This window comes from Colobus angolensis, unplaced genomic scaffold (assembly GCF_000951035.1).
Source record: "Colobus angolensis palliatus isolate OR3802 unplaced genomic scaffold, Cang.pa_1.0 Scaffold131, whole genome shotgun sequence".
NCBI classification, from domain to species: Eukaryota; Metazoa; Chordata; class Mammalia; order Primates; family Cercopithecidae; genus Colobus; species Colobus angolensis.
In genome coordinates, this window is record NW_012114364.1 from 6,461,823 (window position 1) to 6,476,600 (window position 14,778).

General features: G+C 39.3%; 1 protein-coding gene across 2 annotated transcripts in view; it reads left to right on the top strand.

The window, feature by feature from the left end:
- TMTC2 (transmembrane and tetratricopeptide repeat containing 2) overlaps positions 1-14,778 on the top strand; it is a 460,161-nt gene that overhangs the window by 207,679 nt on the left and 237,704 nt on the right. For both annotated transcript variants that reach the window (XM_011934133.1, XM_011934134.1), the window contains exon 3: positions 4,222-5,050. In XM_011934133.1, coding sequence (XP_011789523.1) covers positions 4,222-5,050 — 829 coding nt within the window. The remainder of the gene's footprint in view (positions 1-4,221; positions 5,051-14,778) is intronic.

A 14,778-nucleotide genomic window follows, 5' to 3' on the forward strand; every position in this document is an offset into this window, starting at 1 on the left:
CCCAAACTAGTTTGATAATTTTTAATAAAATTCTATGAGAAAGCATCAGAGACACTTGAAAACTGCAGTTTCATACTTTGGCTTATACTTTTTTAATTTTTATTTTTATTTTAAGTTCCTGGGTACATGTGCAGCATGTACAGGTTTGTTACATAGGTGAACGTGTGCTTTGGCTGATACTTTAAAAGTCGTAGCAAATCACAACACTTTAGAAACTCTTCTACTTTAAACATTTTAAAATCAACTTTACCTATTGGTTTAGTTTCCCTTTAAGAGTGTCACTTATCAGCCTGGGCAACATGGCAAAACACCATCTACAAAAAAATACACATGCACACACCTGTGGTCCCAGCTATTCGGGAGGCTGAGGTGGGAGGATCACTTGAGTCCAAGAGGTTGAGGCTGCAGTAAGCCATGATTGTACCACTGCTCTCCAGCCTGGGTGAAAGAGCAAGACTCTGTCTCAAAAATAAATAAATAAAAGAGTGAGTCATTTATTTCATCCTTACAGAACTCACCATTAAGTTAGAATAAGTATATGAAAGCGTTTGACCTCAGAACGGTAGTATCTTTTGATCTTAGTGACTGTCAGATGACGTATTGTCATTGTTCAAATGACGGATTATATATGAAGATACTTTAAATATGTGAAGTACTACATCAATTAATGTTTGTTAGCATTTTATTACTTGCGTTTTCTTGTTTTTATGTCATTTTCATTTTCTCAGTACTTAGACATAATATTTAACACTGAATAGTTTTCATTATTCATATTTTTATAGTCCATTGTATTTAAATTTTCTTTTAGCATAATAAATGCAATAATAGGACCACATCTGGAATCTCAGTTTTATTTTGATAATTATTAAGCTATAACAAATTATTAGAGATACTTTTATGAAAAATTAATGAATAAAGTAGTTTTGCCTTGTTATGACATTTCTGTCTTTAGAAATAAAATAGAATTATGTCATTGTTAAGGTTAACTTCTTCAGGATTTTAATGACTAGCAAAGAAATCTGACCATGTTTCCTCCTTCATGTGGCTCTCCTGTCCCTTGGCTTCTCTTCTTGCCTGATTACAGCTGTTTTTGTAATGCTTTCTCTCTTCCTCTCCACATCCCCAATCACTCCCACCACAAGATATTACAATGGAATGGTCTTAGACACATTTTAAAAATGAGCTTTTGGTACAAATTCACAATTCAGTTGTCTTTCAAGGTTCGTCTTCTTTATCCATGATACCTTGTCTCATTTATCTTTGCCAAACGGTGTTTCTCACTTGTATAATCTAAGAGTACTCAATTATATGATTGATCAGTCAAGTTATTACAAGTTCTTAAGCATGGTTTTGTGTTTTTTTTTTCTAAAATAAAGAAATTTTAGTATTATTGGTGGGTAGAATTTCAGAGGAACAATGGAATCGTTTGCAAAGTTATTCTTAGATGATAATGAGGCTTTGAAGTATTTCATTTCACCAGTTTAAAAGTTAGATTGGTGGGCCGGTCACAGTGGCTCACGCCTGTAATACCAGCACTTTGGGAGGCTGAGGCAGGCGGATCATGAGGTCAAGAGATTGAGACCATTGTGGCCAACATGGTGCAACCCCGTCTCTACTAAAAATGTACAAAATTAGCTGGGCGTGGTGGCACGCGCCTGTAGTCCTAGCTAGTTGTGAAGCTGAGGCAGGAGGATCGCTTGAACCCGGGAGGCAGAGGTTACAGTGAGCCGAGATCACACCACTGCACTTCAGCCTGGCGACAGAGCGAGGCTCCATTTCAAAAAAAAAAAAAGTTAGATTGGTGAGGCAGAATGTGATATTGCTCCCTCTACTATTAAAAATTCCATATAACATTACATGAATTAATCTTAATCCAACGTTTGACAAGGATGTTTTCAAAATAATGAAGTTAATGCTGTGAATTTGGCATTACTGTATCTGATATTAATAATTCCACCTCTTAAAATTGTCTAATTTCCACCTGGTTGCTGTTTCTCATTTTCCTTATGTTAAAATTTTAACTTCTAACCACCTATTATTTTGTTTCTCTTATTTTATACTCAGAATTACCTCCTTTTAGATTAAAAAAAAAAAAAACTTTAATACTTTTGAAATGTAAAAATGGACACATTGCCAAAAAGTGGTAAGGGAACCTTAAATGAATCACAAACTTTTTGTTTTGTTAGAGATATAAAAACTTCTAAGATCTTAAAAGTAAGATCTGAGTTTAAAATTAGGGAATAAAAGAATTTGTGTTAAGAAGGACAGGGTCACCAGTTAGGAGGAGATTATTGTAGGAATCCCAGTGTCGGCACTTGGGACTAGTGATAATAGAAGAGATGGAGAGAAAAAGGATAGATTCAGGATATATTTGGACGTGAAAGTTGTGAAGACTTGGTAATGAGTAGAATGTGGAGGGAAGGCAAGAGGCTGTGAAGAAGAAACTGGTTATACACTATTACTATTTCCTGATGGTGACAATGATTGGAGGAGGAACTGTTTTATTTCCTTTGGGGAAGTATGAAGTCAGGAGTTCTATTTTGGGTATTTTGAGTTTGAGGTACCTAAGTGAATATGCCCAGTAGGCAACTGAATAATTGCCTATGGAGGTGAGGGAGGGTGAAGGTACAGTCATTAGCGAACATTAACGACATTTAAAATCATGAACCTTGTTGAGGACCATTAGGTTGAAGGTAGAGTGGAAAAGAGCATTCATGAGTAGTTCTGTGGCTTCCAGCGATCAGGGTTGGTGTGGAGGAGGAGTCTGAGGAGCAGAGTCCAGTGTGGCAGTTGTATACAATATGTAGACATTGTTTTCATAGAAGTTGTATATGCTTAAAATCTATTGCTTTCTGTGGGTTGTTTTTTAAACTAAATATTTGGTGTATCCTTTGTAAGATTCTAAACCCCCTTCTGGATGTCACTGAGTAAGACAATTCTATACAACGCTGGATGTTTGCTGTAAAGAATGGCCTTACCATGGAACCATTAAGGTTGGGATATGGTGCCTATTTTAACCCTCCCCACTCTGCCTCTTTAGGACTTAGATTTTTAGATGTCACCTAAGTTCTTGTTGGGGGTGAAGGACTATGCCAGAAAATTAGCATTAACATGATGTCCTTTGACCCTCCTCTCACAATTTTTTGTCATTCTCTTGAAAAAAGTTAGTTCATTATTAAAGAAGTCATTTTATTTTATTTTTTATTTGAGTCAGAGTCTCACTCTGTTGCCCAGGCTGAAGTGCGGTGGTGCAATCTCAGCTCACTGCAACCTCTTTCTCCTGGGTTCAAGCTATACTCCTGCCTCAGCCTCCTGAGTAGCTGGGACTACAGGTGCACACCACCATGCCCAGTAATGGTTTTTTTGTTGTTGTTATTTGTTTGTTTGTTTGTTTTAGTAGAGATGGGGTTTCACCACGTTTGCGAGAGTGGTCTGAACTCCTGGCCTTAAGTGATCCACCCACCTTGGCCTCCCAAATTACTGGGATTATTACAGGGGTGAGCCACTCTGCCCAGCCTAAAGTAATTTTATTTTTAAAAGCTGTCATCAACATGAAAAATTTGGGATTCATGAGGAGTGTTTTTGAATGTTGGAAATCACTGGTATCAGTGACAATATGGGGCAGCAGATGAAAGCCTGGTTTATAAGTTTTGCAAGGACAGAATTCTTTAAGACAATGAAATGGGGACTAACTTCGACAGACATAGCTGCATGCCTTTCCTCCCTTAGAGATAAGCACAAGAGTCCTGCCATACCACATATTTTTTGACATGGCTGCTTTTTGTTTTTCTTCAAAATCTAAACTACGATAAAATGAAAGACAACAGTTATTAGGTGCCTTCTATATCTTATGCAGAGTGCTAAGTACTTTACATTGTAGTCCCATTGTGACCCGACACGAATTCTGAGAGGGAAATAAATATATTGAACCCACTTTGTAGAGGTCACGAAATTGAAGCTTTGATTATTGGTATTTTAGAGAGAAAAAATAAGAAAAGATAATAAAAAAAATACAAACTACGATTCCACTTTCAGGTTTTTTTTGGAGATTAAAATTTCTCTAGGCATGCTTGAAAGGTGATGGACGTGAAGTCATGTTTTGGAGACATCATCTGTGTTTTTAACTGTCCATTTAAAAATGTATTTGATCTCTAAGTGTTGAGTGTTCCTATGCTGTGCTGATAATGATCTTAATTTTTCCCTTCTCTCTTTTGGTTTCAGAGGAAGAACTTGTCGCTTTTCCTCAGCATTAGTTTGTTAACTTTCTGGGGGTCCTCCCTTTTGGGTGCCCGGTTATACTGGATGGGAAACAAACCACCAAGCTTTTCCAACTCAGACAATCCCGCTGCTGATTCAGACAGCCTCCTCACCCGCACGCTCACGTTCTTCTACTTGCCAACCAAGAACCTCTGGCTGTTGCTATGCCCAGATACCCTCAGTTTTGATTGGTCAATGGATGCTGTGCCTCTGCTCAAAACAGTTTGTGACTGGAGAAACCTACACACTGTGGCCTTCTATACTGGACTCCTCCTCCTTGCCTACTGTGGTTTGAAGAGCCCGAGCGTAGACAGAGAATGCAATGGGAAAACTATAACAAATGGCAAGCAGAATGCAAATGGACATAGCTGCCTTTCAGATGTGGAGTACCAGAACTCAGAGACTAAGTCCAGCTTTGCATCCAAAGTAGAAAATGGCATTAACAATGATGTATCACAGAGAACCCAGCTTCCTTCTACGGAGAACATTGTTGTTCTGTCTTTATCTTTGTTAATCATACCCTTTGTTCCTGCCACGAACCTGTTTTTCTATGTCGGCTTTGTAATTGCAGAGCGAGTATTATATATTCCTAGTATGGGCTTCTGCCTGCTGATTACAGTGGGTGCTAGAGCCCTTTATGTCAAAGTCCAAAAGCGGTTCCTCAAGAGCTTGATTTTTTATGCTACAGCTACACTAATTGTTTTTTATGGACTCAAGACTGCGATCAGGAATGGAGACTGGCAGAATGAGGAAATGCTGTATAGATCAGGGATAAAAGTAAACCCAGCTAAAGGTAATCTTTTCTTTTATGCTTTTGTCTGGATAGTTTACACTTTCAGCCTCTTTATATCTTTGCTTCTTAAGACATAGTATTAAGGAGGAAGAGGTCCTTTTATGCAGTACCCGTATCTTTCATTCTTTTTATTTTTTTAAAGAGATATGCCATGTAACCAATTTAGAGACATACCATATAACCAATTTAGAGACAAATTAGAGACACGATATTCCTTACTTGGAATAAGAAAATATTTTCTTGTGTTTCTGACTATGTTTGTCCAGAAGAATTAGAGCTCCTGTTGTGTAAACAATATTGACTATTCCAAGCATTTAGAAAAGAGCTTAGTTTTCACATTTTAAAATACTGATGGGGACAGCTCTTTTATCATATAATAAAAGTCAGGCTATCCCACATAAGTATACTTGAGCTTTTCTGTTTTCCAAGCATCGCCTGAAGAAATACAAGACTTTCATTGAAACCTTTAAAAGATTTGGAGATTTCACTACCTCTGAATCCTGAAAGTATGTCTCTAGATGTCAGTGTGTACACATTCAGATGTGAGTCACCTTGCACTGCACAGAGGCTAAATTATCTGAATGTTGCCAAGCAGTTAGCAGGTTTTTACTTGGGTTCTTAAGTCACTTAGAGAAACAAACTTTTCACTATATAATGAGAGTTTTGATTATACCACTCATGATTGCTTTTGATTTATAAAATTACTTGAGCAAATCTCAGAACTGATAGAATAGAAAGTAGTTTCCTTTAAAATAAAAAAGTCAAAAGCTATGACAATGGATGACTCTAGTTTAGGCAATTAAACGTATTGGAAGCTTGAGGACAATTAAATTAAAATAGATGTAAATTTTTAGTGCAGAAATATATCACAGTAAATAGTGTTAAAGAGTCTTGTTCTTCATAAACCATTTTTATTCTTTTTTGAGATGGGGTCTTGCTCTGTTGTCCAGGCTGGTGTGCGATGGCTTGATCTCAACTCACTGCAACCTCCGCCTCCTGGATTCAAGTAATTCTCCTGACCCAGACTGCAGAGGCACTGATATTACAGGCACCCGCCACCACACCTGGCTAATTTTTGTATTTTTAGTAGAGATGGGGTTTCCCCACGTTTGCCAGGCTGGTCTCGACTCCTGACCTTAGATGATCTGCCTGTCTCAGCCTCCTAAAGTGGTGGGATTACAGGTGCGAGCCATCACACCTGGCCTATTTTTATTCTTTTTGTTTGTTTATTTGTTTGTTTGTTTGTTTTGAGACTGAATTTCGCTCTTATTGCCCAGGCTGGGGTGCAGTGGCATGATCTTGGCTCACCACAACCTCCACCTCCCGGGTTCAAGCGATGCTCCTGCCTCAGCCTTCCTGAGTAGCTGGGATTACAGGCATGCGCCACCATGCCCAGCAAGTTTTGTATTTTTAGTAGAGACGGGGTTTCTCTACTAAACCATGTTGGTCAGACTGGTCTCGAACTCCCGACCTCAGATGATCTGCCCGCCTCGGCCTCCCAAAGTGCTGGGATTATAGGTGTGAGCCACCGTGCCTAGCCTGTTTTTATTCTTTAAATTATGTTCGCTTATATAGCATTTGAACTGGCATTTTTCTACTCTTTCCAATACAATTCTATACCAGGATTAAAAGAAAGTGTAAAACTGTTCCGGAATATGAAAATGGCCTGCTAATAGGTATATATCTAAAGACCTAGACACTCCAAAAGCTACTTTGGCATGCTTGTCTGATGGGCACGAATTAAGTCAAGAATTCAGTGAGCAACTACACATTTCGTTAAGGAACTAATTGCTGGTACTTACACTGTTTAATAAATTGCAGGGATTTTAATGGGAAGTTGAAGCATTAAAGTTGAGCTACTACATAGCATGTCATTTCTCAATTCTCTGTGAAAAATCATTACATGTGGCTTTTTCTAGGTGGCGAGTACTTCACAGTTTATTTAATGCCTGGACCCAAATCTTGTTGCAAAAATTATTTCTATTAGTTTTTGCAGAATACTTATCAGCTAGTTTTTCTGCACTGGTAGATGTAAGGATATAGAACAAGGCCGTGTTGCCAATATATTTTCCTGCTGTTGAAAACATATATAATAGAGAATTGAAAACAAATTCTTGGCCTATTATTTGCATCACAGTGGTGTTCTGAGGGTTTATTAAATTTATTAAGTTTCAGGCTAAGCTGCTGTTATGAAAAGCCAAGACAAAAGTGGCTTAAGCAAGATAGAAGCTTTATTCTTTCATGTAGCAATCTAAGTATGTGCAAACACAGAGCTGATAAGATGGCGCCATGGGTTTTCAGGATCCAAGCTCTTTCTCTTTTATTCCCTTGCCATCTCAGTGGTGTCACCCTGTCCTTATGGTCCAAGATGGCTCATTATCACATCAGCCCTTCAGCTGACAGCAAGAGAGGGAGAAAGGGCAAATGGCGAGTGTGCCCAATCTGAGAGAATTTTGCAGAAATTGCACACACCATGCTTGCTCACAGACCATTGGGCACAGCTACCTCCAAGGAAGGCTGGGAAATGTTATCTTTATTCTGGGAAGCCAAGTACCCAGCCAAATTTTATTACACTGCAAAAAGGAGAGGGCAAATACTCAGATGCTAGCGTATAAGTAGCAGTCAGAATAAGTGAAAACGTTTTGTAACGCTCAGGTATTTTCAAGCATTAGCTGGTATTTTTGCTGACGGTTATGATTCTAAATAAGATATTTTGGTACATAGTTAGAATGTTTGATCTTTTTTTATTATTCCATTCACTAAGCAAAGCAATTACTAAACATTGCCTTGATTTCCAGCATATTCAGGTGTCCATCCTAATACTTAAGAAGTGCTGCACAATTTAGGCACTCCAAAATATTATTAGCTAAATAAATGTACAACTGCCCACTACCGTGAGAAGTTCTTTCAGACATCAAACACTGAATTCCTGAAACCCCCCACCCCACTCGTGGTCCAGTCAACTGCTTTACTTGCAGGCTTTACCATCTCAGTTGATGGAATCTCAATTTCCCCAGCAGCTCTGGCTGAGAATTCTGAAGTCATCCCTGCCTCCTCTTTTCCCTTCATAGCTCACATACATTCTATCAGCAGATCCTCTCTGCTCTGTTTGTAAAAATACATCCAGAGCTTGACCACTTTTTACCACCCTCACTGTTGGCATCATGGCCCAGGGGACCACCATCTTTTATCTGAAATATATATATATTTTTATTTATTATTTATTTATTTATTTTTTGAGAGTCTCGCTCTGTTGCCCAGGCTGGAGTGCAGGGGTACAATCTTGGCTCACCACAACCTCTGCCTCCCGGGTTCAAGCAATTCACCAGCCTCAGCCTCCCAAGTAGCTAGGACTACAGGCACGTGCCACCACGCCCAGATTATTTTTGTATTTTTAGTAGAGACAGGTTTCCCTATACTGGCCAGGCTGGTCTCAAACTCCTGACCTCATGATCCACCCGCCTCGGCCTCCCAAAATGCTGGGATTATAGGCCTTATCTGTAATGTTAGTAAAAGACTCTCACCTCACCTCCCAGCTTGTATTTCTTGCCTTTTAGCATGTCTTGTACTTTTTTCTTTCAACTCAGACAGACATGATGTATTGGGTAATAAGAAATGAGGTGAATAGGCTTTCTTGTGAGATTTTATGTAAATCTGGTTAGGAGTTGGACTGTATTTTGCTATAGCCGTGGGTGCCAGAGATGTCACATTCCTCTGGTGGCCTTGTTTTTGGTCTTCCCAGTTGTCTGTGGGCTTTCCCACGGACTCTGTTTTGCATCTATTTCAGTAGCAATCAGCTATTATTAGACTGCAGCTCTGTTGGTGTTGGGGAGGGAAAATGTTCTATTATTTTATGACTAAATCTTCACCTCTCTGGGCTACCACCTTCACAGGTGTTTCTTATATTACCTTGCTTCCCACTCCAGTAGAGACAGGAAGGCTAGTGGGGGCTGAGTTGAGAGGAATGACTTTTCCCCCACAGCTCCAGGACAAGGCTAAGATCTTTCCCTTACGGAGTTAGTGATCTTTTGTCATGACAAATGCTCTGGGTATATTTCGTAAGGTTTATTCTTCTCCCACTGCCAGAGCCAGAAGAACATCTTTCTTGGCTCTTCCCGATGAGACTCTGTTGGGGTCCTGGGAGGGAGAACCCCCAAAAGTATGGGAGTCCCCTAAGACTGCCACCTCAGGAGTTTCTGATTCTGAAACTAGTTCATGCTGAGCCTCCGGCAACTTGTCAAATGACTAGTCAATTGTTTCTAACAGTTTCTGTCTCCAGCAGCTTCTGCTCCAGGTAAGCTCTCCTCTGCTGTCTCTCCGGATTTGTCTTTCTCTAGATTTCAGGGTGGTGGTTGACCCTGCGACCCCAGTTCACTGATGGTTCCCAAACCAGTTATTGATTTTCAGTCTGTTTAGCTTTTTCTTTTTGTAATGATCTGAGTGACACCTTCACATTGTTTAATGTCTGAGCTGAACGCCTGCTTCTATTCACCTTCAAAGTCCATGCTTAACCAGCAGCCCTGGTGACCTTTTGGAAACACAAGTCAGGGCATGGCGTTCCAGTGTCCAGTTATTCGCTGACTGCCAGTTTCTCTCTAATTGAAGACACATAACAGTGGCAGGAGTGGAGGGAGGGAGCCAAGGGTTCAAAAACTGTTTATTGAGTACTATGCTCGCTTCCTGTGTGATCGGTTCAGTTGTGCTCCAGGCCTCAGTCTCATGTAATATGCTTTTGTAACAAACCTGCACGTAGAGCCTTGGAATCGAAAATAAAAATTGAAAGAATAAAAATAAAATTAGAATAGTTATGTGCTTTAAAAACTCTAGCTAGCTAGACAGATTATAGATATGATAGATATAGATGCACACAGTCTCAGGACCCTGTGCATACTCACCAGCCTTTCCTTCCCTTACTCCACTCCAGCCCAGCTGGCCTCTTTGATGTGCCTTTTATATGCGAGGTAAGCTCCTGCCTCAGAGCTTTTACCCTTGTCATTGCTTCTTCCTGGGATGTGTTTTCCTGGTTATTCTCACTGGGATCTCCCTCACCTCCTTTAAGTCTCTGACCAACTGTTGCATTATCAGTAAGGTGCTTTATGTAAAATTGACTGTCCTGCTATTAATTACAGCCACCTCTCCACCTCTGTCTTATCGAGCATTCCCTATCTTCTTTCCATACTTCATTTTTCTCTTAGCACTTATCACTATTTGACATACTATATTTTCTATAATTATGTGTTCATTGTATGAACATGTTGTCAGCATACACCAGAATGTACAACACAAGAAGGTAGAGATTTTTACATTTTAAAAAATGCCATAGATGCTGCAATGAGGACTGTGCCTGGTAGAGCAAAGGCATTCAGTAATGGATATGTTGAGTATTATTACAGTCATAGCCCTTCTTTTCAAGGAGTTCATGATCTGTTTACAGATAGAATGTACATGCATGAAATAAGGCAAAAGTGTGAAATATTATGCTTTTGATATGCCAAGTAGTGAGGGATGCTTTGTCATGAGAGGGTTAGAATTGGGAGTGGAGTTAGTTTCAGATTGTGTGACTGCATCTGTGTGTGACATATGCTTCCATTTTGATGCAAGGCAAAATTCTTCCAAACCAGGTTTCTTATTTTTTTTTTTCTTTTTATAAGATGTTAATAATAATTCTGGCTACAGTTACTTCCTTAGCAATTTTGAGACTGGCAGTAATCTTCCTTAAGGCAGATTTTCTTAGTCTAATACATTATTTGAACCTAAGTAAAAGATTAGAAACCCTATAAAGCCAGTCTTGTGTATGGTTTTCTGAGATTACAGATGGAGTTAGGGTTTTTTTTTCTTCCTTTGAAAGCCTTTGCAAATTCTAGAATACTTCAGTCTACCATGTGCTTTAATGGAATATGATTTTAAGCCTCATGAAACAGTATGCATTAAAACTGCTGCCTTCAGTAATGGGTCCTGTAGACAGCTGCCAGTCATTAACTGATTGGATGCAAATGACGATGAGTAAACCCTGTCATAGTGACTGTGCTGCTAATTTATGGTTTAAATCTGGATAGTGGAGAAATGATAGCTGATTTGGACTATGTAAACCACAAGTTCTGTCTCATTATGTGGTTGATAATGTCAGGAAAATACTACACAGAGTTGATTACTGTAGTTTGCTGATTTCACAATGACTCTTTGCATTTCTGTGCTTAGGAAAAAGGAAATTTTCTCTGATGACTGCCTTAATGAGCAAGCCACATTATATTTGAAAGGGTTTCCCCCACCCAGCTTTAAAGCAACTCATTTTTAAAGCCATATTGATTAGTATTGGCTTAACGAAAGACTTTCTTGATTCATTACAAAGCAGTTAAATGTGTGATCACCCTTTTTGCTGTGGCCTCCTCTAAATCCCCATATGGCTCTATTCTCTGTAGAATTTGGCACCATTGATCTCTGTTACCATAGCTTTTAAGCCACTGCTTGGTTTTGACTATCTTTCTCCCATTTGCCACAGCTTTCTCTCTTCTGATTTTTGCCTCCTCCCTAAACTAATCCAGTCTTCAAGTTTTGTTTTTTTTTTTTTTCTTTCTAAAATCTGCCTTTATTTTCCCTTCCCTATAGTATCTACAACATTGTTTGGTATTTAGTAGGAGTGAATAAATATGCAATTGAATTTCTAAGTTAGGTTCTGCACCGTGACCGCCTATCTATGAAGACCTTTTCCACCTGGGTGATCTGCTGGCATATCAAACTGGTCACCTCTCTTCCCTGAAACCAACTTCTTGCAAACTTCCTTATAAATTAACGTCATAATCTCAGGCTGACAAAGTTATAGATAAGCAGATCAGTGAGCGCATAAACATAAAAGAATTGTAGCATATGTGGCAGCACATCTGGATTGCTAAAGGCATTTTAAAATTAAGTTATAGATTCAAATTCAAATAGGTTCTGAGAATGGTTTATTAACTCTATGTCAATTTGGTTTAAAAAACATATGACTATGGTGGTGAATTGTTTGAAAGCAATTTCTTAAATAGTTAAGAACAATTAAGAATGAATCTGAGAAAAACTTAAGAGCTAAAGGTTGTTTTTAATGCCCATTTTTAATGTAAATATGTGAAATGATAAATATAAAAGATGTATGTAAAATGATACACATATTTGAAACTTTCAAGGTGATTATCCAGGCAGTCTGCATTCCCCCAATGCAAATGACAAACATTACCTTTTTAGATATGGAAAAACACAGCTGGCCGGGCACAGTGACTCATGCCTGTAATCCCAGCACTTTGGGAGGCGGAGGTGGGCAGATCACCTGAGGTCAGGAGTTCGAGACCATTCTGGTCAACATGTTGAAAGCCTGTCTGTACTAAAAATACAAAAATTAGCCGGGCATGGTGGTGGGCACCTGTATTCCCAGCTACTCGGGAGGCTGAGGTAGGAGAATTGCTTGAACCCAGGAGGCGGAGGTTGCAGTGAGCCGAGATCACGTCGTTGCACCCCAGCCTGGGCAACAGGAGCAAAACTCTGTCTCAAAAAAAAAAAAACACAAAAGAAAAAGAGAGTCAAAATTGTTTCAGTTTTGCACCGTTTGACAATTTTTTTTTCCTTCATAGATTGCTGCAAAATTGGTGGTTCTATTTCAATTTAATATGGCATCAAATTTTAAGAAACAAGTATGTTGTAGAAATAGCATTTAGGAAATAACTCACAATTTAAGTGAAACCCAAGTCTCTATGCCATGTAAAAATTGACTACTTCCTTGTGGATTTTATAGTCTAAGCTTTTGTTTACCTCGAATTGAGTGTCTTTAACTATGATGAGTTGTAATTAAGCAGCTAGCTTTGAAATGGTGTAACAAATTCTATTATTATATTTCACCAATAATTTGTCATGATATGTCCAAGAGAAGATAAAAAATTTTCAACAGAGGTTCAGATTTTTATAAAACATGAAATTTACTGGTTAAGGCCAGACATGGTGGCTCAAGTCTATAATCCCAGCACTTGGGGAGGCCAAGGCAGGCAGATCACATGCGGTCAGGAGTTCGAGACCAGCCTGGCCAACATGGTGAAACCCCGTCTCTACCAAAAATACGAAAATTAGCCAGGCGTGGTGGCGGGCACCTGTAATCCCAGCTACTAGGGAGGCTGAGGCAGAAGAATTGCTTGAACCCGGGAGGCGGAGGTTGCAGTGAATCAAGATCGTGCCATTGCACTCCAGCCGGGGGGACAAGAGCAAGACTTTGTCTCAAAAAACAAACAAACAAAAAAACAAGAAAAAAGAAATTTACCAGTTAAGGAGGAAAACCACTATAGTATTTTGTTGAAACTGACTGGCCTCAGTTGCACTGTAAAACACAACTTTTCATTTTTAACAGAGAGCCTTGGTAAGAGAAACTAGCTAAAAGCATCCCAGCAATAAATGCTGATTGAGAGATAAATAGTAGAAAGTTAAATCTGGTTTCCATAAGGAAATTATGTGTTTTGTCTTCTCAGTCCATCTCTTCGCTATTGAGTAGAAAAAAATGGATAAACAACAGGGCTGGCAAGAATAAAAGGAAGGTATCTCATTGATTGAACTAGACTAAAATATTTTTTAAAAGCAGATTTACATTTACTCAATTGTTAAATTAAGGCCCATTTTAAATATTTGATTCTTGCAGAAATCAAGTATGGTTCTTTTCCATGTGGGATGGGGGAGTTGCAGAAGTTCAGATGCCTTTAAGAATGAATTGGGGCCAGGTGTGGTGGCTCATGCCTGTAATCCCAGCACTTTGGGAGGTCAAGTCGGGCAGATCACAAGGTCAGGAGTTCGAGACCAGCCTGGCTAGCATGGTGAAACCCCGTCTCTACTAAGAATACAAAAAAATTAGCTAGCATGGTGGTGTGTGCCTGTAGTCCCAGCTACTCGGGAGGCTCAGGCAGGATAATTGCCTGAACTGGACATGTGGAGCTTGCAGTAGGCTGAGATTTTGCCACTGCACTCCAGCCTGGGTGACAGAGTGAGACTCCGTCTCAACTCTGTCTCAGAAAACTAAAAATAAAAACAACAATGAATTGGCACAGAAATGTTTTCCTGTTGTCTGGCTCTAATGATTGTAAGTACAGTTTTGTGGGGCAGGAAAAAAATCCAGACCACAACAGACTCAGTGCAAATGGTCCTGAGATGTATTATAAATGAAGTGGGTGCCATATTGCTGACTCTTAAGATTTTGAGATTACCCACAACAAAATTTTAGAATCTTTATGGGCTTTTGAAAACCTTCAAACCTTAAAATTACAGTTACCTTAGATTATATTTATCGGGGTTTATATGCTAAAATACTTGAGACTAGCATATGATTAAGCATGAAGTTAAATTTTTCTGATTTCTGTAGTTTTGTGTTTCTTAAAAATGTCCTAGGCTGGGCGCGGTGGCTCACACCTGTAATCCCAGCACTTTGGGAGGCCAAGGTGGGCGGATCACGAGGTGAGGAGATCAAGACCTTCCTGGCCAACATGGTGAAACCCCATTTCTACTAAAAACACAAAAAAATTAGCTGGGCATGGTGGCACATGCCTGTAGTTCCATCATGAGACTGAGGCAGGAAAATCTCTTGAACTTGGGAGGTGGAGGTTGCAGTGAGCCGAGATGGAGCCACTGTACTCCAGCCTAGGCGACAGAGTAAGACTCTGTCTCAAAAAAAAAAAAAAAAAAAAAAACTAGTCCGGGCACAGTAGCTAATGCCTGTAATCCCAACA